The sequence below is a fragment of the Periplaneta americana genome, chromosome 5 (genome assembly GCF_040183065.1).
Source record: "Periplaneta americana isolate PAMFEO1 chromosome 5, P.americana_PAMFEO1_priV1, whole genome shotgun sequence".
Lineage (NCBI taxonomy): Eukaryota > Metazoa > Arthropoda > Insecta > Blattodea > Blattidae > Periplaneta > Periplaneta americana.
This window is the reverse complement of record NC_091121.1, coordinates 174,064,071-174,091,903: the sequence shown is the minus strand read 5'-3', so window position 1 is coordinate 174,091,903 and position 27,833 is coordinate 174,064,071. Positions and strand designations below refer to the sequence as shown.

Sequence of the window (27,833 nt, the reverse complement as noted above, 5' to 3'; positions counted from 1 at the left end):
TGTGTCAACTATTAGGTCATCTAACGTCGATTAAAATGGTGATAGCGGGATGGTATTTGAGGGGATGTGGCGGAGGGTTCGCCATGAGATTACCTGACATTCGCCTAACAGAGCATCGGTTCTCAACCTTTTTCAATGACGTACCACTATTTTTTATTTAGGACATCAGCTGTACCATTAGCCAAATTTATAATGACAAATCGTCAAGTCTCGCTCCCAGAGTCAGAATAAATGCGTCTATGTTTCAGTACCAATTATTGATTTCATTATTTAGGCTTGTCTAACTAAAAGAACAGTTACTATTTGAATTTAATTAATGAAGTGTTCCATAAAATATACAGAAAACACCTATATACACAGTGGGCCAAAAAAAACCGAGCAAAATTTAAATGGTTATTAATATTTGAGGGGAAAAATTCGCTCCGGCGCCGGGGATCGAACCCGGGTCCTTGGTTCTATGTACCAAGCACTCTGACCACTGAGCTACGCCGAATTCAATCCACAGCACCGGATCTAATCTTCCTCCTTCAGTGTTTCCCTTTGTGGCCTGACTCCAAGTTGAGCATATATGTTGACGTGTATGTCTAGTGTCAACTGCCATTATACTAGGAGCGCACTCAAATATTAATTGTCAACATTACAGAGATCATTCTGTAGGACAAATTAATAAATCCATAATATTCTCATAGCTAGCAGTGCATCATAACTGCGGAATCCCGGCCAAATAAGTCACTCAACTGAGTGCGCTCCTAGTATAATGGCAGTTGACACTAGACATACACGTCAACATATATGCTCAAATTGGAGTCAGGCCACAAAGGGAAACACTGAAGGAGGAAGATTCGATCCGGTGCTGTGGATTGAATTCGGCGTAGCTCAGTGGTCAGAGCGCTTGGTACGTAGAACCAAGGACCCGGGTTCGATCCCCGGCGCCGGAGCGAATTTTTCTCCTCAAATATTAATTGTCAACATTACAGAGATTATTCTGTAGGACAAATTAATACATCCATAATATTAAATGGTTATATTCCAATAGCTAATGATTTCACTTGAAAGTTTATTTCACAGGCAAATTTCACAGTCCTTGTAGACCAGGAGAATACTGTAATATTTAATTTTTTACTATTTTATTAAACATTATTTTTTATTTTTTGTAAGGCAGTGCAAAATCGATCGTTTATGCCGAACTAAGCATTATGGTCTTACGAGTTCAGCAGGCCAAGCCGTTTGTTGTGCTATAATCATTTTTTTCTTCCGTTTTCAGTTCTCATTTTGTGAATAATGGGTCGCTTAACGAACAAAGACAAGATTTCCATTAAACATTTGCACCAATAGACTATGATCATTTATCTGCCCGTCAAATTGTAAGGAACTACGCTAACCAAGAATGGTCTGTTTCAAGTGTACAACGTTTGATTAGCAAGATACGGACATGATATACCTCCTAAGAGATTATTGCGTGAAAGATCGCATTTCTCAGATTCTCTGTTTGTTTCCGCTGGAGTTTCAAACGAGATTTTAATCCTGTAGACTATTTTGTATGGAGTCAACTACAAAAAGCAGTTTACTACAAAACAAGAATTCGTAATATTGAACTTTTAAGACAACGCCTTCTTGAATGTTTGGACCGGCTTCATCAAAGACAGATCCAGTGCTATTGGACAATGGAGAAGACGCCTACAAATGGTTGTGCGGGCAAATAGCGGTCACATAGAGCATCATTTGAAAGATCATTAATTATTATTAATTTTACCAACATTCAGTTTCTGCATTTTGAAGTAATAAATTGTCTTCAAAAACCAAACTTTTCGCATCATTGTTTGTTGACCTCCATAAGATTTTAATTGAGCCTCAAAAAAACATAATAAAAAGTCCTGCTCATCTTTAAAGTCTACTCTTTCCAACAGTGTATTCATTATAAATTAATGTTATGTATTTCCGAAAATAGATTATTTCTAATTTTGTGCCTTTTTTGGCCCACTTTGTAGCCTATATGTTTATATTTGAGTCGCCTAGAATCAAACTGCACTTTATCCAAAAATCTAATTTGTCAGGAAAGACGAAAAACTAGTGCAGTTAGACTCCAAACGGTGATTTTATTACTAAAGTTAAGGCAGATAAATTCTAATTTGATTCCAAACGAGCAGTTTATCACATTCCCTGCATGATTCTGTACTGAAAATAGTTATTTATGGTACTTGTGAGGTAAGTGCATCTTTATTGCACGAGTGGAAAGATTTAAGCACGAGGCGTCAGCCGGGTGCTTAAATTACACGAGTGCAATAAAGATGACGCTCACAAGTACCAAACGTAATTTTATCCATGACCGTAACGAAAAATTCTGTTTTATAAAAGGAAATATGTTGAAAATAAGTCCTCATGTAATCACATATCATGGCATGGATTTTAGAATCAATACGTATACGTATGCATATTAGATATGGATGTAATGTACAAATTACGACGTAGCAGATAGAGAAAAGAGAAGGAGATTGAGTGTACGTATATTTAAGAAATTGTAATAAAGAAGTAGAGGTAGTGACATCTAGTAACTAATATATTAACTTCTTGAGTAATAGTTCAATGGAAAAGTATACGTGTGTACCCGGGTACTAGGAAAATACTAATGAACTGTGAGATAAAAGTTCAAACTGTGAGGTAAAGTCTTTATCTCACTAGTGGAATAAAGTAATGTTGAATAAAAGCCTACTTTACAAACGGAAAAGTGTTTAGTAAAGGCATGTTTTTCGTTATGGTCATGGATAAATACCTTAAATCCATATTTCACAATTTGAAGAAAGTGCAGTTTGATTCTAGGCGTCTCAATTTATGATAATTTTTATTTTCATTCCACATTTTAAATACCACCCAGTAGTCGTTCACATACCACCTGTACCATAGGTTGAGAACCGCTGTGTTAGAGAAAATCTCGGACAAATCCAACAAGGTAATGAGCGTTAGCGGGAATCGAATGTTATAGAACAGTTTCGGATCGGCGGACAAAGAGGCCTAACGCCTGAGCTATGCCGGTGGTTATCTCAGTGTAAAATAAGGCGAATAATAATAATAATCATCATCATCATTATCATCTTCATGCAAATCAATGGTTATCGAGTATTCTTTTTTAACAAACATTAAAAGTTAAAGAAAGGTTATGCAACCAAACTTTCTCGGCAGAGGAAAATAAACGTAAATTGAGACATACAGACAATAAATGTGTATGTTTTGGACTTGAAAAGTGAAACTACAGTTACTTGAAGTACATAAATCTGAAAGCTGAAATTACATATATACCTGCGGTGATGCACAAAGATACTCTTAGGATCTCTCTTGAGAGTTAAGCATAGAAACAAAATAACAACATAGTGAGAGTTGGACAATGTTCAAGTTCCGGATCAAATATTCTAGTCTTCCAATTACCCATCACCGGAATTATTTTTATATCGAAACTTTTGTGCTTAAACAATGAATATTTTTACACACAACAATGACTGGCACAAGTTACGTAACTTCAGATGCATGTTCCTTCCCGAGAGCATGAATTTATATATAAAGACGCCGACAATATTCCAATATGCATAATAATTTCCACTGCCTTGTTTGCTTGGTTTGGTTTGCTGTCGACACATACGCATCACGTCTTATTGCTCAATATGTTAAAATGGCAGACGATCTTTCACATACATACATGTTTTTATAACACAACAATGCATAAATACTTTTCAGTGGCGGATTAAGACATATATTTCCAGGTTAGTATTTGCATGAAAAGAAATGACAACGTATGATAATTTTACTAATATTGACGTCACTAAAAATGCTCTTTGCGACAAAGTTTTCAAAATGTTCAGTTCATATTAGCTCAAAAGCTTGAAAATAGTCATGGGAATAAGAATTAATTGGCTTTTTGAGCTCTGTCTAAATAGAGAGTCACAATATATTTTTTAATTAATTTGACTATTACACTTTTACTACGTCACACTACTTTTGACCAATAAAACGGTACGAAAGGACGTCTTTCAACCAATCATGGCTGCTTATCGCGCAATTTTATCGCGTCCCTAGCATTTGTTTAATTTTATCGCGTCCCTAGCATTTGTTTATTTTTATTACTACCCTAGCATTTGTCTCTTTGTTTGCCAACATTTCAAACTGCACTGGTCTGGACGTCAAAAAAACAGAAAATTACAAACCACTCCAGTCGATGCACGGCACTTTCAAATATGACTCGCATTGGCATTCAAGAACAAGAATTAATAAAGATCACTGGTCATATATGAAGAGCACCATTCGGAAATCCTGAATAAATTGAGGGATACACCATGTACATCAACGAGTTCCACTTCTTTTACGCACACGTCCAATATAACATCAACTGAACCACCAACCACTAAAACATTCAAATTTAAAAATTGTACTTTCAATAATTGTTCCTTTTAAAATTATTCATGTTTATTTTTTATTTCATCGTCCATAATTAAAGCTTTTCTTGTTTATTTCATCATTCCTAATTAAAACTTTTCTAACATTTGTTTGTATTATATAGGTTATGTTATAGCTTCTGCTATATGATATTATGGATAGTCACGTATCAGAGATTGTTCAATACTAAGATTTATTGAAAATCATCTGTCAAGTGACGTGGATTACTGGGATCCGGATAATTGAAGTGGAATGCAACTGTTTTAATAAAAATAAAATTGAATCAACAAAGCCTTCTTGACTAGTAACCGTCTACAGAGTTCAATGAAGATTCCATAGTTGGCACAACTGATAACAAGAAAACAGCTAATCATAACACACTGCTGCCATCTAGCGTAGGCTAATATTTGTAATGTTGAGATGGTAGAATAATACATTTGAAGACGGTTATATTTTCGTAAGTCAATTAATATTTTATTGTATTGGAGTACTTCGTTACTTCTAATCTCTGTATACTTTCTTCTAATTGTGTAATAGTCAATTAAATCTCACTCGACTTTGATATTCTCCAGATAATTCTGCTCGTATTCCACTCGCAGATTTATCGATAAAATCAAAACCTCTAGTGAGATTAAAAAAGGTAAATTACTGTTGATAAATTTATAATTATAGCATATTTTAATCTAAGTGTAATATGAATATGCCCTGAAGGAACTTAATAGTAATATTTCATACAAATGTTAATGAAACTGTATTTATTTTATCAATATTCAATTGACCTCTGTGAGAGTTTCAGGTCAATCTAACAATGACTGTTGTACAAGGAGCTTTTTAATTCAATAAAATGCTTAAAATATTAAAGTCGAGAAAACTGCATTAAAAGAACATGTCTCTCAACTCGCTCACGCAATGCATGTTTGGCCACATTTAATTATATGAGATGGTACCTTAGAGCGGTGAAGGTTTTGCATTAGAAAGGGATTCGTCTGTATAGCCAAGGGGAGTATTTTTCAATTTTTTTTTCAATTTCTTTTTTTTATTCTATTATAATATTTTAAAGTCACGAGAGACAGTTTCAAGAGCTCTCAAATAGGAACTGAAACCATATTATAACATTAGAAGGTTAAAACATAATTACGAACATAAAAAAGTGGATTTTCATAATTTGTTACCCTTATTTCACTATAGTTACCTCTTAAAGGTGCCGTAACATGGGGTAACTTAGCACCTGTAGGGGCAACTGTGCACCATCTATGAAAAACTTTTTATGTAAATCTAGGGTAGAGTATTTTTCCACTGTTCGTGATCACAGAATTTGTTTATGGTATTTCTATACCTTAACAAGAGAACGTGTGCATAATTTGATTGAAATGTAGATCAAATTAATTACCTTTCATCACAGAGGTGTGCACAATCTCAAGATAAGTTATACGTGTATTTATTCATGCATTTAGACTTTCTAGTTTCGTTTGTGCGCCTGTTTTGTCGGCAAATAGTGTCATAGAATAATTTTCTAATCAAGGTGAATTTGAGGCTAATTTGAGGTTACTTTGCACAACAACACAAACGAGATTTTTTTTAAATTTTGATTCCATTATTTTGATTTGAGAACCTTCCATGAAGCTTAAAAACGCGTATTATAATTCACACTTTGTATTATAGCTAAATTACTTGAATTTGCTTTTCTTTTTATTATACGTACAGTATATTAAAGTCATACATGGTCTCTCACTGCCAAACTTGGTAACAATCCCCAAATATGCCAAAGGAAAATGCTGAGAAGGATACAAATGCAAATGACCTGAAAGGAAGGATATTATGGAATATAAATGGGAGGATGTAATTGGGTGACTAATCCACCCAAGAAAATATCAAGAAAGGGCTTGTTTATAATCCATTCCAGAACTTGACACAAAATAATACGTATAATTTTTTACAGTTATTCACGTGCTGTTACCTCGACTTGTCTTTGGAAAGAACTGAAAATATTTTTGAAACAACAATTTAGAAGAATGTGACCACTTATATTGAAATTTTGTGTAGTCTTTTCAAAAACGTTTTGTCCGTGTTACTATTTATCAGTGGCGTAGCGTCAATGTAAGCTAAAAAGCTCAGCTTCCCCAGTTAATAATGATTTCATAATAAACCTGCAGTTTATGGAGAAAATTATTTATTAATTTTAATAGAGTTTATATTTACGCGTTAAAAATTGTGATGCGGCAGCTCAGGATGATTTGTGATGCAGCAGTAAACAATAAGCCTGCACACACCAGCTTCCAAGCAGACTGGTTTCTTACACTCATTCTTCTGTGTAACCCACCCCGCACATTTTCCATCTCTTCCTAACTGAACGACACTGGTCGCAAGAAGCTAGCTTTGACATTGAAAATAAGTAGTTTCCGAGTTATCCCTTTTCGTCAGTTGTGTTCAGTTGAAATATTAGTGTGCATTGTGGCTGATATAATAAATAATGAGTGAAATAACAGTTCCTGACACCAATTTACTTGAATTTTTAGGACAATTCTATTATCAAGACTTACTTACGAACAAAAGTGTGATTTAAAAAACAAATGACCGACTCCCTTGCTGTCAATGAAGGACACAACCAAAAGACAGACGCATACTTACGTAACGATACTAATATTGTGATTTCTCTAAGTATGACAGGGAGTGAGCTAATGTTATACGTATACATGTCTATTTGTTAAGAGATATGTGTAAACCGTGAAATCATATTTTATTACGTCTCATTTCAGGTCATGCCTTATTGGTGTTACTTACGATGTTCCAACCAATCTTCGACTGTTGATTTGAAATTGACTACTATTTATTTAAGACTGTATTTTTGTAATACGTTTTCTCATATTGCATGAAAGACAACTTTAGTTAGCTTCCCCTGCTCAAAATTTCATGCTACGCCACTGCTATTTATAGCAGTTTTTGAATCTGTGTTTCCATTTTTTCTGTTCCTGATACAGTATATTTCATTTTTTAACACGTGTATGGTGCAATGTAACACCAGCAGTGGCAAACTTTACACCATCCCTCTTAAAACTCTGGCGGTGCAAAGTAACCCCCAACTATGGGTAACCTTATAAAAATCTTGGCATTCACAAGGATAATAATCTCAACTGGGACATGAAAATCACAGAAACCTGCAGAAAAGTATATTCTATTATCCATGTCCTAAAAAGGATAAATGTTCATCTTCCTTCTTGCTTAAAAAAGTCCCTTGCGCAGAAGCTTGTATTTCCCTATTTTGACTATGCTGACATTTTACTGACTGACCTCTCCAGCGACAACAAAACGAAACTTCAACATGCTCATAATTTGTGTGTACGTTTTGTAAGCAATGTTCGTAAATATGATCATATTACTCCATCCCTGGAAACAACAGGTTGGCTTAAACTAGATAAGAAAAGAAATTTACATTCACTTCTCCTTCTCTTCGAAATCTTGAACTCTTCTATTCCTTCGTACCTGTCGTCTCGCTTCACTTACCTTTCTTCCCACCACAATCTGAACACACGCTCTCGCCATGAAACAATACTAACAATACCATCCCATCGCACCTCCTCATACTCATCCTCTTTTACAATAGCCCTATCAGGGACTGTCGAAATAAAATTGAATTCAAACGCAAACTTACTAAGCACTTGATCAGTAATTGAGACTCGTTCAGACATGGTTTCTTGTAAATAGTTATTTTAATCTATCACAAAATATCTCAATATATGGCAATTTTATCACTATAGAATTTTGTTATTCTAGGTTTAATTTATAATTCAGTAAATACAAAAATATTCTTTGTTCTTAACTTCTACGATAAAATGTCTAGCTTTCATTAATCAGGTAATCTTGTCGTACTTTAATTTTTATTGTAATTGTAATTGTAATTGTAAATTTAATATTAATTGTAACTTTATTGTTCATATTATAGTTGTAATCCCCTGGTAGAGGGGCAGAGAAGGCCTGATGGCTTTACCTCTACCAGGTTAAATAAATAAATACTAAATAAATAAATACTAAATACTACATTTTTGGCAGGTTATAACTTTCAAAAGACATTTATTTTCGAAGATATGACTGGCTAAATACATTCCCGCGTGCCCCTAGAAAGTATAAAATAAATTCCCATCTCAAAATTAGACATTTAGGGTGCTATTCATAAACATTTCGCAGCACGCGCTACGAGCGTACTAAGCTAGCCCCGGCTATCGACTGGTTACTTGTACAGAATTCAAATCATATCCTATCGCTAACACTGGTTTATGAATACCGAAAACGCTGATCATCCACCGGAAACCCGCGCTAAAAATGTCTATGAATACGGTCCTAAAAGACTACATACAGACTGAAAACAAATTTTTAAGTAGAAAATGGTGTAAATTTTCCCCATTTTACGGTACGGTACCTTAAATAATTTAAAAATACACTACTTCATGAAATTAATTTGAATGATGCCTCAGAGTATGTGGTTCAGTGTCGTCATAAACTAGATTAATTCAGCTTGTGCTTGTATCAGTTTGAAGTGTTACGACATCGTGTTACCACACGTTTCCACGACAGTGTTGGTGCAAGGCTGTAGTACAGACGCGAGTGCAATTAATTCCGCCACTACAGGATACACAGAGGGGCAATTTACTTAGCTATGAGCCAACAAGTACAGTATGTGGTGGGGATGGCAGTGAAAGTGAAGACGTCCCGAGTGTGTGACGCTACCGCTCTTGCTTTCAACCGCAGTTGTTCCATGTGAGCAGGACTGAAAACACAAAACAAGCCCAGCGTGAAAACACAACCAACTAATCATGCATGGGAGGTAATTTCGTGACGCAATTCCAGGCCATATCCATTATATTTCGTGTGAATAAATAAGATACAATGCGACGCAAAATAATAATAAATACTTCTGGAATTTACTTCTAGTTCTGTTATAAGAATGATGTGAAACATGAATCAGATGTATTAATGTTTTTCATAAGCGAAGATCAAATTAGACGGCCATGATGTAGATAACGGGGAAAGATCAACTTCGATGCTGCATCAAAGTCACGGTCGTAATTCGATTCCTGCGTAGGGTAAAAATGTCGTCAGTTGTCAATGTCATGTCGTGTGTTGCCTTAAGGCAACCGTAGGCAGAATGTCAACGTAGGTGACGTCATATAAAATGCAGCCCGCTTTGCAAGACGAGGGGTGGTAGAAAGCAGTAGGCTAGGGAGGAGCAGAGACTGAACCTCTCCCGTATTGTCTGGAAATAATTAATCAAACTATATGATGTTTTCGAATCCTGATGAATTTGAAATTACTCATCAGCCTATCCCGATGTTTGAATTAGTGAAGTGAAATCTGGTTCTTCATCATAAGTTGCAATTTGTAATTGCTGAAATAAATGTTGGTCCGTCAATCGAGAGCGCGTGTTACATTTAAGGTGTCAAATTTAAAAAAAAAAAAATTAAAAAAAATTCTCACCTATACTGGGTGTTTCCGGGCTAGTGTTACAAACTTTCAGGGACGATGGGGAATAGCACATGTATCAATTTGAGATAAGGAACCCTGGTCCGGAAATGACTGAGTCGAAAGTTACAAGCAAAAATAGTTGTGTGGAAATGAAATAATTTTATTCTTCTGTACACCTTATTTATGTGTATTTATCTGTACATCTTACACATACTCTATTCATCTGACGTTGTTTACGTTGTTTACCTACAGTATTCCATTCAGTGCGCTGTCTGAGGAGCATCATATCCCAACTCCCCCAGATACATTTTAATATTATCCTCCCATCTACGTCTCGGCCTCCCCAAAGATCTTCTTCCCTCAGGTCTTCTAACTAACAATCTATATGCATTTCTGGATTCTCCCATAAGTGCTACATGTCCTGCCCATCCCAAACGTCTGGATTTAATTGAGGGGTGCTCTGAAATAACAAGGTATGTACACATACCTCGGTATAGTCGCCACAATTAATGTATTAAAATAAATCCAATAACGAGATTTTGACGAATAATACATGAAACATACATACAAACTATCAATAATACTAATTCAAAAACGCAGATTTGCAAAGGCCTTTCTTTGTTAATGAAAACAATTATTACTTTTACTTACTGCCAAACACCCACTTCTTAAACATACCTTGTTATTGCAGAGGACCCTTCAGTTATGTTAGGTGAATAATATAATGCGTGCAATTCTGAGTAGTGTAACTTTCTTCATTCTCCTGTAACTTCATCGCTTTTAGCCGTAGATATTTTCCTAAGCTCCTTATTCTCAAACACCCTTAACTTGTTTTCCTCTCTCAAAGTGAGTGTCCAAGTTTCACAACCAGACAGAACAACAGGTAATATCACTGTTTTATGAATTATTTAACGTTCAGTTTTTTTAAAGCACAACTAGATGGCAAAAGCTTATCAAGCGAATAATAGCAGCAGTTTCCCACATTTATTCTGCGTTTATTTTTCTCTATAGTGCCATTTATATTTGTTATTGTTGCTCCAAGGTATTTGAATTTTTCCATCTTTTCAAAACATAAATTTGCAATTTTTAAATGTCCATTTCCTACTATGTCCTGGTCACGAAGCATAATCATATACTTTGTTGTTTTTTTTTTTTTTGGAGTTACTTAAGTGATTACTACTGAGTGTTCATTTCAAAGTGTGTCATGACGTCACTGTTGTGAGTCAGCGATTTCAAGCGAGTTTCAGCTTTTATGTCAGAGAAGTTGCTTATTAATCAAGGCGTTCAATCTGAACTTGAGAACGTGTACGGTATAACTTGAATGTCGTAGCAACAGATGGCGGTCTGTAAAGTCTGTGTGCTACCATAACCTCTTTCGAACTGTGTTTTGCGCGGGCAAGTCGTACGCAGGGTAATTGTTATCATCGGTTGCGTACGGCAACATTCCACAACACAAATCAAATGCTCCGTGTCCATGTTGACCGTCCAAGTTAATGTCAACAAATACGTAAGTAATCGTCTTAACCCTCTCCCCATATCCCGACAGTAAGAAAAAAAAACTCACTTCAGTACATGTTTCCAAACAGTTCACATTCTTGCCACTACTGGCGTTACCGTACGTATCGGTAAGTAATCTTCTGAATGAACGCCGTACTTGCTAGGCAACTTCTCTCGCATTTAGGTAATACGCCTCTGTGGAAGTGTAGGAAGATTGAATTTTCTAGATTCATCGACTAGCCACATGACGACATACAGCGAGCCATGACACATTTTGAACTGAACACCCAGTATTGTAAAGGTAATCGAAGCAAACCATGTTTGCATAATACGTTCAATTATTTTCCATGCAATATGCATTTTGCATATAAAACCGGGCTCTAGTTATAATTACTGTATGTGTGTGCAGCCTATTTCACACGCGGTGAGTACAACATCATCATCGTGGACTACTCGACTCTAGTCAAGGAGCCCTGCTTGAGCCAGATCAACTGGGCGCCCCGGTTCGGCGCCAAATGCATCGCTCAGCTGGTGGATTACCTGCGGAGCCACCCTCGGGGCGTGCAGCCCGACGTCCTGCACCTCCTAGGCTACAGCGTGGGGGCCCACATTGCGGGACTCGTCGCCAATTACGTCAACAGGGGCAAACTGGGCAGGATCACGGGTGAGCATTCTTCGGCTCGGAATTAATAGTTTTGAGCGCTTTCCAATGCCATTCCCTACAGAATGATTCAGTAAAAGCGTTAAAAACTGAATTTGCGCTCGTATTTTTTATCCAATTTGATTATCTATTGTGTACTTTACATCATTAATAAAAATGTTGTAAACACATTCATTACGCAACTAGTATGGTAATGATACTTCTATTACGCAACTAGTTAGGTAATGTTAATTCTATTACGCAACTAGTTAGATAATTCAATTCAATTCAATTTATTAAGCCACTAAACATACAGTGACAGGCTTCGTCACAAAAAACATACATTTGAAAATACATACACAGAGTACGTCAGAAAGAACGGATGGATTTCACATGGCAAGAAAATTGTAAAGATTCATCAAATCAAAAATGTATTGTTATCAACATATTCACCAATACATGCAGTTTATTTATGTAAAACAACATTATCCATATGATGTCCTTGGCTTTCAATACAGGCATCGAGGCGTTTTCTGATGTTCGCCATCACTTTCACAGTCATAGCTGGTGCAATTGCCACGATTTCTTCACGAATCGCTGTCTTCAGTTCGTCCAGTGTATGTGATCGACGTTTACAAACTTACGCCTTCAAATGGTCCCAAAGAAAGAAGTCGCAGGGCGCGAGATCTTACCGTAGCCTCGGACAATCTCAGTGCAATAGAATTTCGTCCAGGTGATTTCTTCTTTAATGTTGAACCTGTGATACGAAATGAAGCCTCCCAGCGCAAAATGGTATTCCGAGTTGGAATCCTAGCGTGACATCCGATGTCGAAATGAGTCCTGAGTGGCGATCACAGACTCTTCATTTTTCAAAAATGTCTCTACGATGAAAGCACGTTGTACGTCAGACCAACACCATATTCTCAGCTGAAACTGCATTCTCTGGCTGACCCAACAGTCGTGGTCCCCCTCACTATATCTCTCTCCTCGTTGCGTATCGATAGTTTGAAATCCATCCGTTCTTTCTGACGCACACTTTATAATTGGAAACAGTAATTAGAATGAAAACATAAAACATTTTGAAACTCTAAAACTAATTAAAACACTTCACTCTTACAATAACTAATGTAAATAGCTTTATCGCTTTGACAATTATTGAAATTGATTTCATGTCGATTGTTATTGTAACCCGAAAGGCATTTGAAAAGACGCGATCTTATATATTCTTTATAGTAGATGAATATTTATAATTCGTGCAACAAAATATAATGATGATAATAGTAATTTATGTAACTAGTGTATAATCTTGGGAATTATGGTACGAGTGAATGTTTAGCGCCTGAGCGTAAGCGAAGATTATACACGTGTTACGTAGAACGTTTTATGCTATTCTAGCATTAAAATATGTAAAAAAAACTATTTACAAAATGTAATGTTATAACGTAGTAGAGACATGACTACTGGATTGCTAAGTAACCGTTTCTAAGGCAATATTATTTTGTTGTTGTTTTGAAACTTTTTCTTAAATATACGTAGTATAAAATTGTATTGTAAAGGCGGTGATGACGTCATGAAATACTAGTTGCTAGGTAACCTTTTCTGGCACCAGTACCAGAATTAGACTAATTGTGTACAATTTATAACGTCATAATAAGTGTGTTTTAATGCTAGGATTGCATAATAGTTATTTATGCAACAAGTGGATAATCTTGATGGTTATGGCATGAGTGAATCTCACTCACTATCGTTCGTACGACAATTTTCACGAGTGTCATAATAAGATTATCCACGAGTTGGATACAACACTTTTTGGCATCTTAGCATTATAAATTGTAGGAAATAAAATATGAAATAATTCGGCATCCATAGCTGACAAAGTCTTAATATGTTCGTATCTTTTAGTTGCACCTGGCATTGGCATTGAATAAAGAGAAATGGATGACCTCGCAGGTATTACAAACTGTAGTTATACCTTAGGTATCAAATTTTATGTTACAAATGTTTCTTTAGTTTATCGTTGCGATGTACAAAAGTACATATGATATTTCCATGCAGGAATTCTGCGTTATCATATGATGAAGGATCGGTGGAACGGAGAAAAATTCTCTCCGGCACCGGGATTCGAAACCGGGTTTTCAGCTCTACGTGCTGACGCTCTATCCACTAAGCCATACCGGATTCCAATTCCGATGTCGGATTGAATCCTCTCAGTTTAAGTTCCACCACTTAGTTTCCCTTTAGTGGCCAAACCTCATGCACTATGTCACAGATGTGTTTATTTTGTTAATAAAGTTTCTCTGAACCACAGAACTATTTTATGTCATATTACAAAAGTGATACAAAATTGTTAAAGATTGGAAATAAATTATACGTTACTTTCTGTCCTGCATTTCATTTCTTATTACGTGGCGCGTACAAGCGATAAGCAAGATAGTCAAACGAGTTGCATGCATCCCCACCCAAGCGTTCCGGTATTACGTCATAGCGAATAGGTCATTGCTATTATTGGCACGCGTGCCATAATAAGCTGATTACGCACGATATTGGATGTAGTGACAATCTGTTTATAATGCTAGGAAGGCATAAACGAAATTAACCTGCATAATTAATTAAAAAACTCTTTCCTCAGCAATATCTGAACCCTGAAGTGTATATTCTTCGAGCAAGCACGGTAGCAGAGAGTTATCGGAAGGCTTTTAATTAGTTGTCATAATCTGGATTGTCCCATGTATCGTGTTTGTGCCTAGGCATTAATTTGATATTATCTTCAGACTAATTTCATGCTTTTTTCATTAGTTGTGAAATGCTCTCCTGTAATACTATTCAAGTAATACTGGGTTAAAAACCGTTGTTAAATCGTTGTGGTGTGAATCGTGCTCTGTATGTGACTGTATACTTATGGTATGATACAACAGTGCGATACTTCATTTACAGGTCTGGATCCAACCATCCTTTTCTACATGGGGAACAACAGATCTCGAGATCTCGACCCTTCAGACGCCCACTTCATAGATGTGATTCACACGGGAGCGGGCATTCTAGGCCAGTGGGGGCCTAATGGACACGCAGATTTCTACGTAAATGGAGGAACGAGTCAACCCGGATGTGCTCATAACTCTATATTTAGTAAGAACTTTCAATTTAACTTTATTTCGGGCAGGTCATATTTCATATTAAAACACAAGAAAAGATGTTTTTGATAAACATGCGAGAATAATATTATTGCCTACTTCCTTTTAAAATTTTAACAAAAACTCCATAAATATAAATATATAAATTACTAATTTCATCATAATTACAAACAAATAATAATTTAATACAAAATTTCAATAAAATAATTAAATATTAATAAATCAAAACTTAACAAAATAAAATTTTAACAAACTTAAACTGATAGTTATTATAAAACCAACACTAGTCAAAAACAATAAAAATTATGAAAATATACTACAAATGCAGTCTAAGGAGCGTGACTCGTGATTCTAGGTTACGCTGGGGCGTGTGTTTGAACTCCGCTTGAATCGATTACATGGTTGGGGTTTTTCTGGAGTTTTTCCCAGGTGAAAAACTAATGTCAGGTAGTCTTCGGATTCATCTCGCCAAATACTATTTCTGTAACATTAATGCACCGACACTAGTTAACCATGTAGCTTGATACAACGTCATTATATATCTAACCGATTCAAAAAGAATTCAAGTGTACGTAAAACTCTAACTAACTTCATCAGCTCCTCGTTGAACAAAGTTTCCGAAGTCAAGCCCATTTTCTTAACAGTTGTCCAGTTCTTCCTTGTCATCCATACGTCTGGAGTAACGGTTAGCGCGTCTGGCCGCGAAACCAGGTGGCCCGGGTTCGAATCCCGGTCGGGGCAAATTACCTGGTTGAGGTTTTTTCCGGGATTTTCCTTCAACCCAATATGAGCAAACGCTGGGTAACTTTCGGTGCTGGACTCCGGACTCATTCCACCGGTATTATTCATTCAGACGCTAAATAACCTAAGATGTTGATAAGCGTCGTAAAATTATCTAATTAAAAAAAACTTCCTCGTCCTATACTGGAACAATAAAATCTGCTATTGGGGTCTAGAGTGGCTCTACTTAAAGACTTTTCACAAAAGGAAACATAGTTAATTTCCAAAAGGTGCTATAAGATTTTTTGTGGTAGTTGGTAATTTTACCATAATAATATAAAGTGATATCGATAATGATTTTTTACTTAATCACTTAACGACGCTGTATCAACTCCCTGTACTAGGTTTAGCGTGGATGGGATTGGTGATAGCGAGATGGTATTTGGCGAGATGTCGTCGAACATTCGCCATAGATTACCTGACATTTGCCTTACGGTTGGGGAAAACCTCGAAAAAAGCCAACCAGGTAATGAGCCCAAGCGGGAATCGAACCCGCGCTCAAGCGCAACTCCGGATCGGGAGGTAAGCGCCTCAGCATACTGAGCTAGCTGGTGGCTTATGATGATGATGATGATGATGATGATGATGATGATGATGACTTAAAATTAGAAAAATATCCATGAAAATTGTTTCGATGTATGGATTAAGTTAAGTGACTCAAAATAAGAATGCAAACTCTTTCATTCAGTATAGGATTTACGTTGTGAACATAAAATTGTAAATCTTGGCTAGGGAGATACACTTTATATTAGTAACGGTCAATACATTATTTTTATGTTTACTAATATTCTATATAGCACGTACATGTTTCACAATACGGATATGTTGTTGAACGATTAACCTTTCATTTGCTGACGCTTTCACTTCTCACATTGTACAGAAAAGTACTTCACTATCAGTAGAGAATATCTTGTACGATTATTCAGAAACAAAATGTCTTAAACGATGAGTTTGGCTGAAATGGCTTTAGATATGTTTTAGGCATGTATTATTTATACATAAAGTACGAGTAGTTGTTAGCAGTTCTTCAGTCCTGGAGAATAGCCTTTGATAACGGATCCAACAGGTAGATTCCCCTTTCTTTGCCTTTTAAGATAATAAAATAGATTCGGAACTCCGAAACATTGGACATTTTTGTGACGTGCTAAAATCTAAAAATCTCATATCGAATATATTTGGAATAAATTAATAAGTAATATGCACTTTACAAATTTAAACAAAACCTTAATTAATAGCGTAAAGCTAAGAAAAGATACTTAAAAATTCTAAAACGAAAAAAAAGTGAACAATTTATGTAAGATGCAATTTATACACTTATGAGCGTTGTCTGATGTATAAAAAAACTCTGTGCCCAAGTGCAATGAGAATTGATTGTCGTACGTTGTCTTGGATGAGTATAGGCTTCCCATCTAGCGGTCAATAGTGCGATTTCCAGATTGGTCAATAGAAGAGATATTTTACCTTCCGCCAACGGACTTACATGATGTGCTGTGTTGTCTCAGCGGTGGCCGTATGCCGCAATAATCACGATAATGGCCGAAAAATATAATTTTCTCTTCTCTGCATTGAAATTATAAGTTGGTTCTAAAGAAGGGGGTGAAGGTCGAAGAAAGAAATAAAGAAAGAAACAAACAAACAAACAAACAAACAAACGAAAAACAAACAAACAAACAAACAAAGGAAGAAAGTATAAAACAGTTTCAATTGCTGTAATATCTGTGTTTCTTTTTTTAACTTTTATTATGTTATTTAATAAAATGTGTTAAAATTTTGTGGAATGCCTCCTGAGCACGAGTATATACTCTTTCTGGGGCTGCTAGAGTGATTTTATACACTATCTACCAAAAAGTAATTGGGCACTGTTTTTGCCTCTTTAGAACCTCGTGGTACCACCTCTTGTTGCTATAACAGCAGCCACCCTGTCAGGCATGCTCTCCACTAGTTTGTGTAGGATATCCACTGGAATACGTCGCCATTCCTCCTGCAACATGGCACTCAGTTGGACAATGGAAGTTGGCCGCATCTCCCGAGACCTGAATCGCCGATCCAATTCGTCCCAAAGGTGCTCAATGGGATTGAGATCAGGACTCTATGCAGGCCAGTCCAACAGGTGAACATTATTGTCTTCATACCACTGCATAGCAGCCGCCGAAACATGGGGTCAACTTCCATTGTCCAACTGAGTGCCATGTTGCAAGAGGAATGGGGACGCATTCCAGTGGATATCCTACACAAACTAGTGGAGAGCATGCCTGACAGGGTGGCTGCTGTTATAGCAACAAGAGGTGGTACCACGAGGTTCTAAAGAGGCAAAAACAGTGCCCAATTACTTTTTGGTAGATAGTGTACCGTATGAAAAAAATATGTAACTTATCTTCGTTCTAGCAATAAATTATTTTATTATTATTATTATTATTATTATTATTATCATCATCACTACTATTATTATTATACATATTCCATTGGCATAAAATGCAATTTTTCTCTCCGACTACGTTATAAGTTAAATTTACTCTAGGGCAGGCCTGCACAAACTGCGCTCAACGAGCGCGCGCGCTCCTTCAGAGCGGGAGAGCGGTGTTCACCGCTCGCCGAAACGGAGAGGAAGATACGTCAGAATAACATAGACTTGCTATAGGTAGAGGAGAGGGAAACGACCACTCAGTTATCTAGTGGTTATCTATCAGTGTGTAAGCCTATTCTCAGTAACTGTTTCACGTTGCTTACCTACTGCTACAGTACAGTATGGAGGAATCTAAAAGACGGAACATAACATTTAACATTTAACGATTTACAGCTCGAACTTATTGACCTTCAATGTGACCTAAGGGCTAAAGATCGTTTGAATAATACTACTAGCCTGATTCAGTTTTACAAGACTAAACATTAGTAATAATATCCACGACTACACAGGCTGGCTGTGAAAATGATTGCTATGTTGGCTCAACATTTATATTTGTGAGCAACTATTTTCTATAATCAACTTTAATAAAGGCAGACATCGAACATCTGTAATTGATGTTTCATTATGACTAGTAGGCTACTGTTCCTTTCAGCTGCTAACAGCATAAAACCTCGTTTTGATGTACTGATAAATAAAAATATAACAAAATGATAGTGTACATTTAAGTAGCTATAGAATTTCTATTATTTCTGTCAAATAAATATTAATTAATTAATAATAGTACAAGATAGTTTTGCAAACACTGAACGGGAATTAATTTCATAAACACTCTTAATAGTAATGTATTTCCTTTTGTGTATATTTGTACGAGATCACCCCTTCTTCCAGTCCACCCTTATACAGAGCGCAGCTAATATCTGCATTCCGCTTATGAGCTGTGAGCCGGCTCGGAGAGCGCAAACCTTATGCAGGCCTGCTCTAGGGTATTTCTTGTAGCCTGACTTCTCGTTCTACATAATTCATGCTAATTATTTCTCTCGCAGGAACTCTGTCCTGCGACCACACCATAGTGACACCTCTCTTCATTGAGTCGATAAACAGCAAGAAGGGATTCTGGGCCGTGCCTTGCCCCAACCAGTTCCTGTATTACTTGGGCTTCTGCAACCCTCCCGACGAGCAGTACGTGCTCATGGGCGAGCACGTTTCCCACGCGTAAGTGAATTAATGCTCTATGCACGTTAGCACAAAGTCATCACTCGAGATATACGGTCTGCAGCACACTGCGTCGACGTTAACTCACTAGGTGATGTTTGCACTCCTCCTTGGTGATCATTAAAGCCCGGATGTTTGGCAAAATGCCTTTTTTTACTGGGTGCAAGTAAATCATTATTTGCATATATATAAATGTGATTTGGAGTAAATCAAGGCCCACACCTGTGGAGTAACGGTCAGCGCGTCTGGCCGCGAAACCAGGTGGCCCGGGTTCAATTCCCGGTCGGGGCAAGTTACCTGGTTGAGGTTTTTTCCGGGGTTTTCCCTCAACCCAATATGAGCAAATGCTGGGTAACTTTCGGTGCTGGACCCCGGACTCATTTCGCCGGCATTATCACCTTCATCTCATTCAGACGCTAAATAACCGAAGATGTTGATAAAGCGTCGTAAAATAACCTACTAAAAAAAAAGTAAATCAAAGTGACAGGGCCATTTTTTTTTGCCTATTTTGCCTTTTTAAGGTGTTTCCTACTAATAAATGCCTTTTTGTCATTTTAAAGCAATATTTCCTGTTTATTTGCAATTTATAATTAATTGTAATATAATGTGTATGAAATTTAAATATTTGAAACAATGACTAACTTTACTAACAATAGTAAATAAAAGTAATAATTTATTTCGTTGCTTAATCTGCTAATAATCGTGCTTTAATACTATTGGTGTAATATGAATAACGATCGACAATAATTCACAGTTACAAATATAATATTGTCATGTTTTCACGATACCAACAATCATATTTATAATTTTAAATATTAAGTTCGTTCTCATAGAAGTTGTCACGTATTATCGCCGCGCTCTCATGGTTAACATTCGGCAGGTCTTTGAGCAGCCTCGTGCATAACATTCGCCAGGTCTTTGAAATTTAATTGCATTATTGTTTTAAATTTCTTGTGTCGCCGCTCCAATCACTCGCCTCAATTTCAATATTGCAACCAATAAGCTGCTTCCATTATTAAATGACACCTACTTGTCTAATCCACGTGGACTAAAACCGAGGTTGCAATGCCTTGTGCTGAGAACGAACGTTAAGGTATGTGATTAAAATTATTGTTAAAGAGTTATTATTAAGAGTTAAGAATGTCAACGTACTAACAATATAACAAATTAATGCTTATTCTTATCGAGGAAGTAGACGTGAAAACGTGACGCTTAGAGTTAAACCTACAGAGTAGAGATGAGCTTAACGATATTTTCAAGTATCTGTGACAACTGTGACTGTGACAATTAAATATCTGTGACTTTTACCTGCGATTTTGTCACACCGATATTTTATATCGATACGTAGCATGAATTACACCGATATTTTGTCACACCGATAAAAATTAGCAGGAAATATTAAAGAGCAGTGAAATATGAATACGATTTCTCTATACACACCACTCATCAGTGATTTATATGGGAAAATCCAACAAAGAAATTATGTACATGTACCATTAAGAAATAAATACTTATCTAACTGAACAGTAACATGTCAAAAGTTAACCTCATGTACCAAGAGGTTATATTGTGGATATTGAACCAGTTGATCATTTTTAAATGTAGTTAGTTGGGTATGGAGAAATTGAGGTTATATGGTTATCCTAATCGTTTTAAAAATTGATCCTTTTTATTGTATATAATATAATGGATAAATTATTTTAAGTCGTGCATTAACATTATAATATTGAGTCATAGAATAAAAATTAATGAAACATAAGTATTCGGAAAAACATTGGAAAATAATTACAAAACAAAACAGTTGTTCAGAAAGGATTTTACACAAGATTAAATACTGGTAATCAATGGTGTTATTATTTAAATCGTGTAATAACTACATCATTTGTAATAAGATGGAGAAACTACCGCCAGATTGCTGTTATTCTATCATGCGCACGCGCAAACCTACGACGCGACGTAGAGGAGAAAATATCAGTCACAGAGTACTGAATAAGGAGCAGATTTCGATAGCGATATTTTGTCACAGATATTTCGCGTCATCAGTCACAGGTTTATCTGTGACAAAAAAAATACCTGTGACAAAATATCGGATTTGTGAAATATCGGCCATCTCTACTACAGAGCAACAATCGGTCAGCAAAATTGTGTTTTAAAAGCTCACCGCACGTTATTGTATGATGCCGGCATGTTAACTATGAGGCCGCGGCGATAATAGCATTTCCAATTTTTACTTTCATATTTCCAAATCTTACTGTTACACTTTTGTGCTACACGTGTTTATTATTGTAGGAGAAAGAAATTTGAGCGAGGAACAGTCAGTTATTGTCGGGTGACAGAAGGTATAAGATCGGTTAGCTAGAATGCCTAAATTAAAAAACCATTGCAAAGTAAACTTCATGCTTACGTTAGTGAATTTACTGCACATGTGTTTTCAACCGATGGAATAATTTTGTTTTGTAAGGTTTGTGAAAAGACAATCATGAAAAAAGTATTTTATAAGTCAACATCTGTCACCTACGAAGTAAGTATGTGAGTTATGTTGATATAATTTAAATTTATTGCTAAAATATATCATGTATTTTTTAAATTTAGGCCTATAATGCCTTTTTCAAAGATTATTGTGCCTTTTTTGCCTGCCTATTTTAACTGTTATTAAATGCCTAAACATTCGGGCTCTAGTGATCATACTGATCTTGTCCTTATTGTAAATACGATTTATTACTGATTAATAAAAATATAAAATGAAAATCCTTCAACGTGATTCAAGCGGTTTTTTTTTCAGCAAACACAGGTTCGATTCTAGATAGAAAATTGAGAAAGTCTTGTTCAAAACCTGCTAAATGCATAATTTTAGATATGTGGAAAAATGAGACAATTATAGGCCTATATCTCAGTAGTCACCCAATTCTTTTAGCAAACCAGGGAAAGGATTTATATGTAAATACATATTTACTTATAAAGCTAATATAATTTATATTTTGCATTATCTTTATGTTTCACAATGTGTAGGGTTGAAAAATCCTACTTTTATTTTCCATATTTTTCCATATTTTAGAGTTTAGTACATATTTTCGTTAATTTCCATATATTTTCCATATTTCATATAAAACAGTCCATATTATATTAGGTTTAACAATAAAACAAAACAAAATTCCATTAACTTTTAAAAATACATTTCAACAATAGAGATTTAAACACATGTTCAGTAATCCCTTTAACATCAGAGTTATTTGAAAATTAGCAGTCCTATCAACAATGGGAAAGTAAGTTACAAAACTGTATTAATTTAATTTAAAATTTTTAACAGACTTCAGTTGTGCAGCTCAACAGTTAAATGCCAGTCAGAGTACACATAGGTTCAGTTTTGTAAATCATACTATAAAGACGGTAAATATGCCAAAAGTACGTCATTCAGTCAATTTAAAATCAAAACTAACAAGTTACATTTCAGAATTTAAAGAAGATGGTTTATCAACTGACAATAAAATATTATTTTGTAATTTGTGTCAGTGTGCAGTATCATCTACACAAAAGTTCCTGGTGCAACAACACATTACAACTAGTAAACATCAGGCCAACAAACAACTAAATTCCAAGCAGAGACAATTGTTTTTAACACAACCAACAACATCGAATGTAAGATCTGAGTTTAACATCGACCTGTGCCGTTCTCTCATCTCTGCTGATATTCCTCTCTACAAACTAAAGAATAAGGTCTTCAGGGAATTCCTTGAAAAATATACTCAACATACAATCCCGGATGAGTCAACACTTAGGAAGACGTATGCTCCATCCATCTACGATGAGACAATACAGAAGATAAGAGATGAAATTAAAGATAGTTCAATTTGGGTTTCCATTGATGAGACTCCCGACAAAGAAGGTAGACTTGTTGGTAATGTAGTTATCGGTTTGTTAAGTGAACAATATTCTGAACGAATTCTTTTACATTGTGATGTTCTAGAAAAGTGCAATAACAAAACTATAGTTAAACTGTTCAACGAAGCTATGGGTATCCTGTGGCCAAAGGGTATTATGTACGATAATGTGTTATTCTTTATTAGCGATGCTGCCCCTTATATGGTCAAAGCTGGACAAGCATTATCTGTTGTATATCCTAAATTGACTCATTTTACTTGTGTGGCGCATGCATTTCATCGTGTGGCAGAAGTGGTCAGAGACAATTTCCCTAAAGTAGATTTGTTGATTTCATCAGTGAAAAAAGTATTTCTCAAAGCTCCCAGTAGAGTTAACGTGTTGAAAGAAATGTACCCTGAAATTCCATTGCCACCAAAGCCAATTTTAACTAGATGGGGTACATGGCTAGAAGCAGTTGAATATTATGCCGAACATATAGACTCTATTAACAATGTTCTCCTTGCATTGGACTCTGAAGATGCAGTCTCAATTGATACTGCGAAAACAGTTACCTGTGACATAAGTGTGAAGAATGACTTAGCTCACATTCAGCATACATTTTCATGCATCATAAAAACGCTCAAAAGTCTCCAAAATAGGCACCTTTCACTATCTGAAAGTTTTGAAATTATAAATAGTACTGTGGAACAACTGAATCGTGGTAGAGGTAAAGTTGCAGATGCAGTAAGAGCTAAGGTGGACACTGTACTTTCAAAAAACCCTGGATATGAAGAACTACAAAAGGTTGTTGCTGTGATGAGTGGTGAATCAACAGTGAAGATTAACTTGGACTTATCCCCAGCAGACATTGTGAAATTGAATTATGTACCAGTTACTTCTTGTGACGTCGAACGCTCTTTTAGTCAGTATAAATCTATCCTCAGAGACAATAGAAGAAGATTCACTTTTCAGCACTTGAAAGAAATGTTTGTAACCTATTGTTATGGTAACAGACAATAAAAATTGTGTTTTGTTGAAACTACATTGGAAGATAAGGTACGTCCATTATATTTTTTGTTTAGTTTGATTAAAATGTACCAATATTTAACGTACATAGTCATTTTTTTATAATTTTAAGTCCATATTTAATTCCATATTTTGGTAAAAATCCATATTTAATTCCATATTTTGGTAAAAATAACTACATATATATTTACATATTTCATATATTTTTAGTCCATATAAATCCGTTCCCTGTAGCAAACATACATTATTTTCTATTAGAACTCAAGCTGTCGATAGATTCGTTCAATTAGTTTAACAGATGTTTTAATTGCACATTAAGCGGGTTTTGCAGCGGAGTTTCGATAATCCAGCTATAAAATTAAATTTACAGCAGTTTATTTTACTCAAAGACATTATGCGGTTAATAATTGTTATACCGGTACATTTTTTCATAGGACAGTACAATTTTTAACACTAAAAGTACCGTATCGGTCATTCTGATTGTTAAGCGTTTAAGACTCACAAATTGCACGGTAGTTTTGAGTCCTGAGTGTATAGTAAACTACACCATAGTTCATACATGATAATGATATAAGATGTATGTGCAGAGATCCGAAGTATAGCATAGTATACCTGCATTTGTGCCCTAACTGTAACCTGCAGAATTTGTTCAGCATTTTCTTTATGTCAGTGACTTTTCTTGAAGTGTAGAATTATATTGAACTTCAAAAATAAAACAACAAATGTCTCAGGACTCGGGAGGTTATGTTTAACGAATTTTATACGCGTACACTTTTTATTATGAAACTATTAGCACTCGTATTATAGAAGATACTTTTCCTTACACTCTCAAGAATCTCGAATTCATATATTCGGGTATTCTTGATGTGTTCAATTATAATGATAGTATTCAAGAATAACTGCAGATAAAACGCTGAAAATAACGTAACGATAATACATGGTTAAAAATATGATGACATTTTGACTTTTGATACACAGCAATTACAGTATCTTGATTACATTTAGCGAGAATTTAAACTGTTGAATAATCATGAATGTATAAAAGTCCAATGTATTAGCCACTGAAAGTTATCTGAATAAAAAAGCATTCCATTACAGTAATTTGACACAAAAATAAATAAGCAAAGCAAGCTACAATGTTTTCAATAACTCTAACATGTTGATATAGTTGTTGATCAGGAAAGATAAACTGCTCTATAATATGATTGTTCAATGGATATGTATTGCAAATATTGTCTTCTTTCTTAGTATTCGAATTTTATTTTAATAACTGACGAGATTCAAGAATGTTGCGTTAATCATAGTTATTCCAGGTAACAGAGAAAGCGGGCTTGGCTCACTGAATACGTTCCTGTAATCTCAGTCGTGAGAGTCGACAAATTACATAGAAATCGAACCCGCCCAAATATGACTTATTCTATTTCCTTTCTCCCTTTCCTTATTTTCTTTTCCCGTTTATCTATTTATTACTTTCTATCCACATCTTTCTTTGTTTATCCTTCCTATTCCTTTCCTTTTCTCACTTTTTTCATGTTCGCAGTTTTCTTCGTTTCATTTTTCTTTCTCACTGGTTCTTATCTATTTACCTTCCTGCCTGCCTACCTACCTACAGTATATCTACACTTTTTATCCGTCTATTCATTTGTTCACTTATAATCTTAATTGTCTGCCTACCCACATACAAATACATCCGATCAAATTATTAATCCAATCCACATATCCAATCCTTGCACAAATTCATACATGTAACTCCATACTTACATGCATACAAATCCAGCATTCTCCAGTCTTTCATATTTTCTGCTTTCCTCTTGGTCTCCGCATATGATCCATATATCTTAAGTCGTCTATCATCTGATAACTTCTTCTACCCCGAACTATTTTTCCGTTCACTATTCCTTCCAGTGCATCCTTCAGTAGACAGTTTCTTCCCACCCAGTGACCCAGCCAATTCCTTTTTCTCTTCCTGTTCAGTTTCAGCATCATTCTTTCTTCAACTATTCTTTCCAACACAGCTTCATTTCTTATTCTGTCTGTCCATTTCACACGCTCCATTCTTCTCCATATCCACATTTCAAATGCTTCTATTCGCTTCTCTTCACTTCGTCGTAATGTCCATATTTCTGCCCCATACAATGCCACACTCCACACAAAGCACTTCATTAGTCTCGTCCTTCGTTCTTTTTCTATATATCACCAGAAGATGTTCCTTTTTCTATTACTGGCGTCCTTGGCCATTGCTATCCTCCTTTTGACTTCCCGGCAGCATTTCATGTTACTGCTTGTAGTACATCTCAAGTATTTGAAGCTGTCCACTTGCTCTACTGCGTCATTTAGAATTCGCACGTTTATCTTATTTATTTTTCTTCCGATAACCATGGTCTTCCTCTTGTTGGCATTTATATCCCATATTGTTCACAGTATGTTGCCATTTACCTCCAGTAGCATATTCCTTACTATCGTCTCTTCTTTTGCTAAAAACGCCATATCATCAGCAAATCTTATGCACTTTATTCTTTTTCTTCTTCCTATTATCACCACTCCCATGTTCTGAAAACAGTTTTTTACTAAATCCTCCACGTAGATGTTGAACAGGGTAGGTGATAAAGGGCATCCTTGTCGTATTCCTCTCCCTATTTCACTTCCTTCAGACATATTATGCAACTATTCTCCCATAAACTCATCTATCCCTTCATTTTTTCTTTTCCTCACTCCTTTCTTTCTTTCTTTCTTTCTTTCTTTCTTTCTTTCTTTCTTTCTTTCTTTCTTTCTTTCTTCTCCTTTCTCTTATTTATTTTAATGTGTTTCTTTATTTCTCTCTTTCTATGTCTATTTCTTTTTCCTTTCTACCTTTCTTCCATTCTTTTCTTCTTTCTTTGTAGCTTTCTCTTCGTTAATGGCTATTGACCGGCTAGCTACCTACTGTACCTATGAACGTACTTTTTCCTACGCACACCTCCAACTGTTCTTTCAATTCTATACCAATTTGTGTGCTTACATATCTATCCAATCATGCATTCGTTCATAAATTCATTCAATCATTTGTTTATCCATTCTTACATCCAATCTTCCATAAATCCATCCAACCTTTCACCCTTCCATAAATGTATATGTCCGTCCATCCATTCCTAAATCCATCTATCCGTTCGTCCATATATTCAGTGTTGTCAGATCTTTAAAAAATATTTCCGGAGATTGTAATGAAAAAAATCCGGAGATTTGTCCACAATTTCCGGAGGCACTTTCGAAAATCACATAAAATGTTATTTTGACCTTCTATTACAAAACATGAACCTATAATAAAAAGATTTCTACTTTAATTTTTTTAATCACCAATTTGATTAGTAGTTACCACCTTCTTCTCCTCATAGATGTTTCTCCAGACCAGATATGTTCATTTTTACGT

General features: G+C 35.6%; 1 protein-coding gene and 1 non-coding gene across 3 annotated transcripts in view; one reads left to right on the top strand and one right to left on the bottom strand.

The window, feature by feature from the left end:
* Positions 1 to 27,833, top strand: part of LOC138700294 (inactive pancreatic lipase-related protein 1-like) — a 133,259-nt gene that overhangs the window by 94,793 nt on the left and 10,633 nt on the right. For both annotated transcript variants that reach the window (XM_069826805.1, XM_069826806.1), the window contains exons 5-7: positions 11,786 to 12,040; positions 14,951 to 15,142; positions 19,375 to 19,543. In XM_069826805.1, the coding sequence (XP_069682906.1) occupies positions 11,786 to 12,040; positions 14,951 to 15,142; positions 19,375 to 19,543 (616 nt within the window). The remainder of the gene's footprint in view (positions 1 to 11,785; positions 12,041 to 14,950; positions 15,143 to 19,374; positions 19,544 to 27,833) is intronic.
* TRNAY-AUA (transfer RNA tyrosine (anticodon AUA)) lies at positions 421 to 493 on the bottom strand. The gene has a single exon. It is a non-coding gene; the product is annotated as a tRNA-Tyr (tRNA).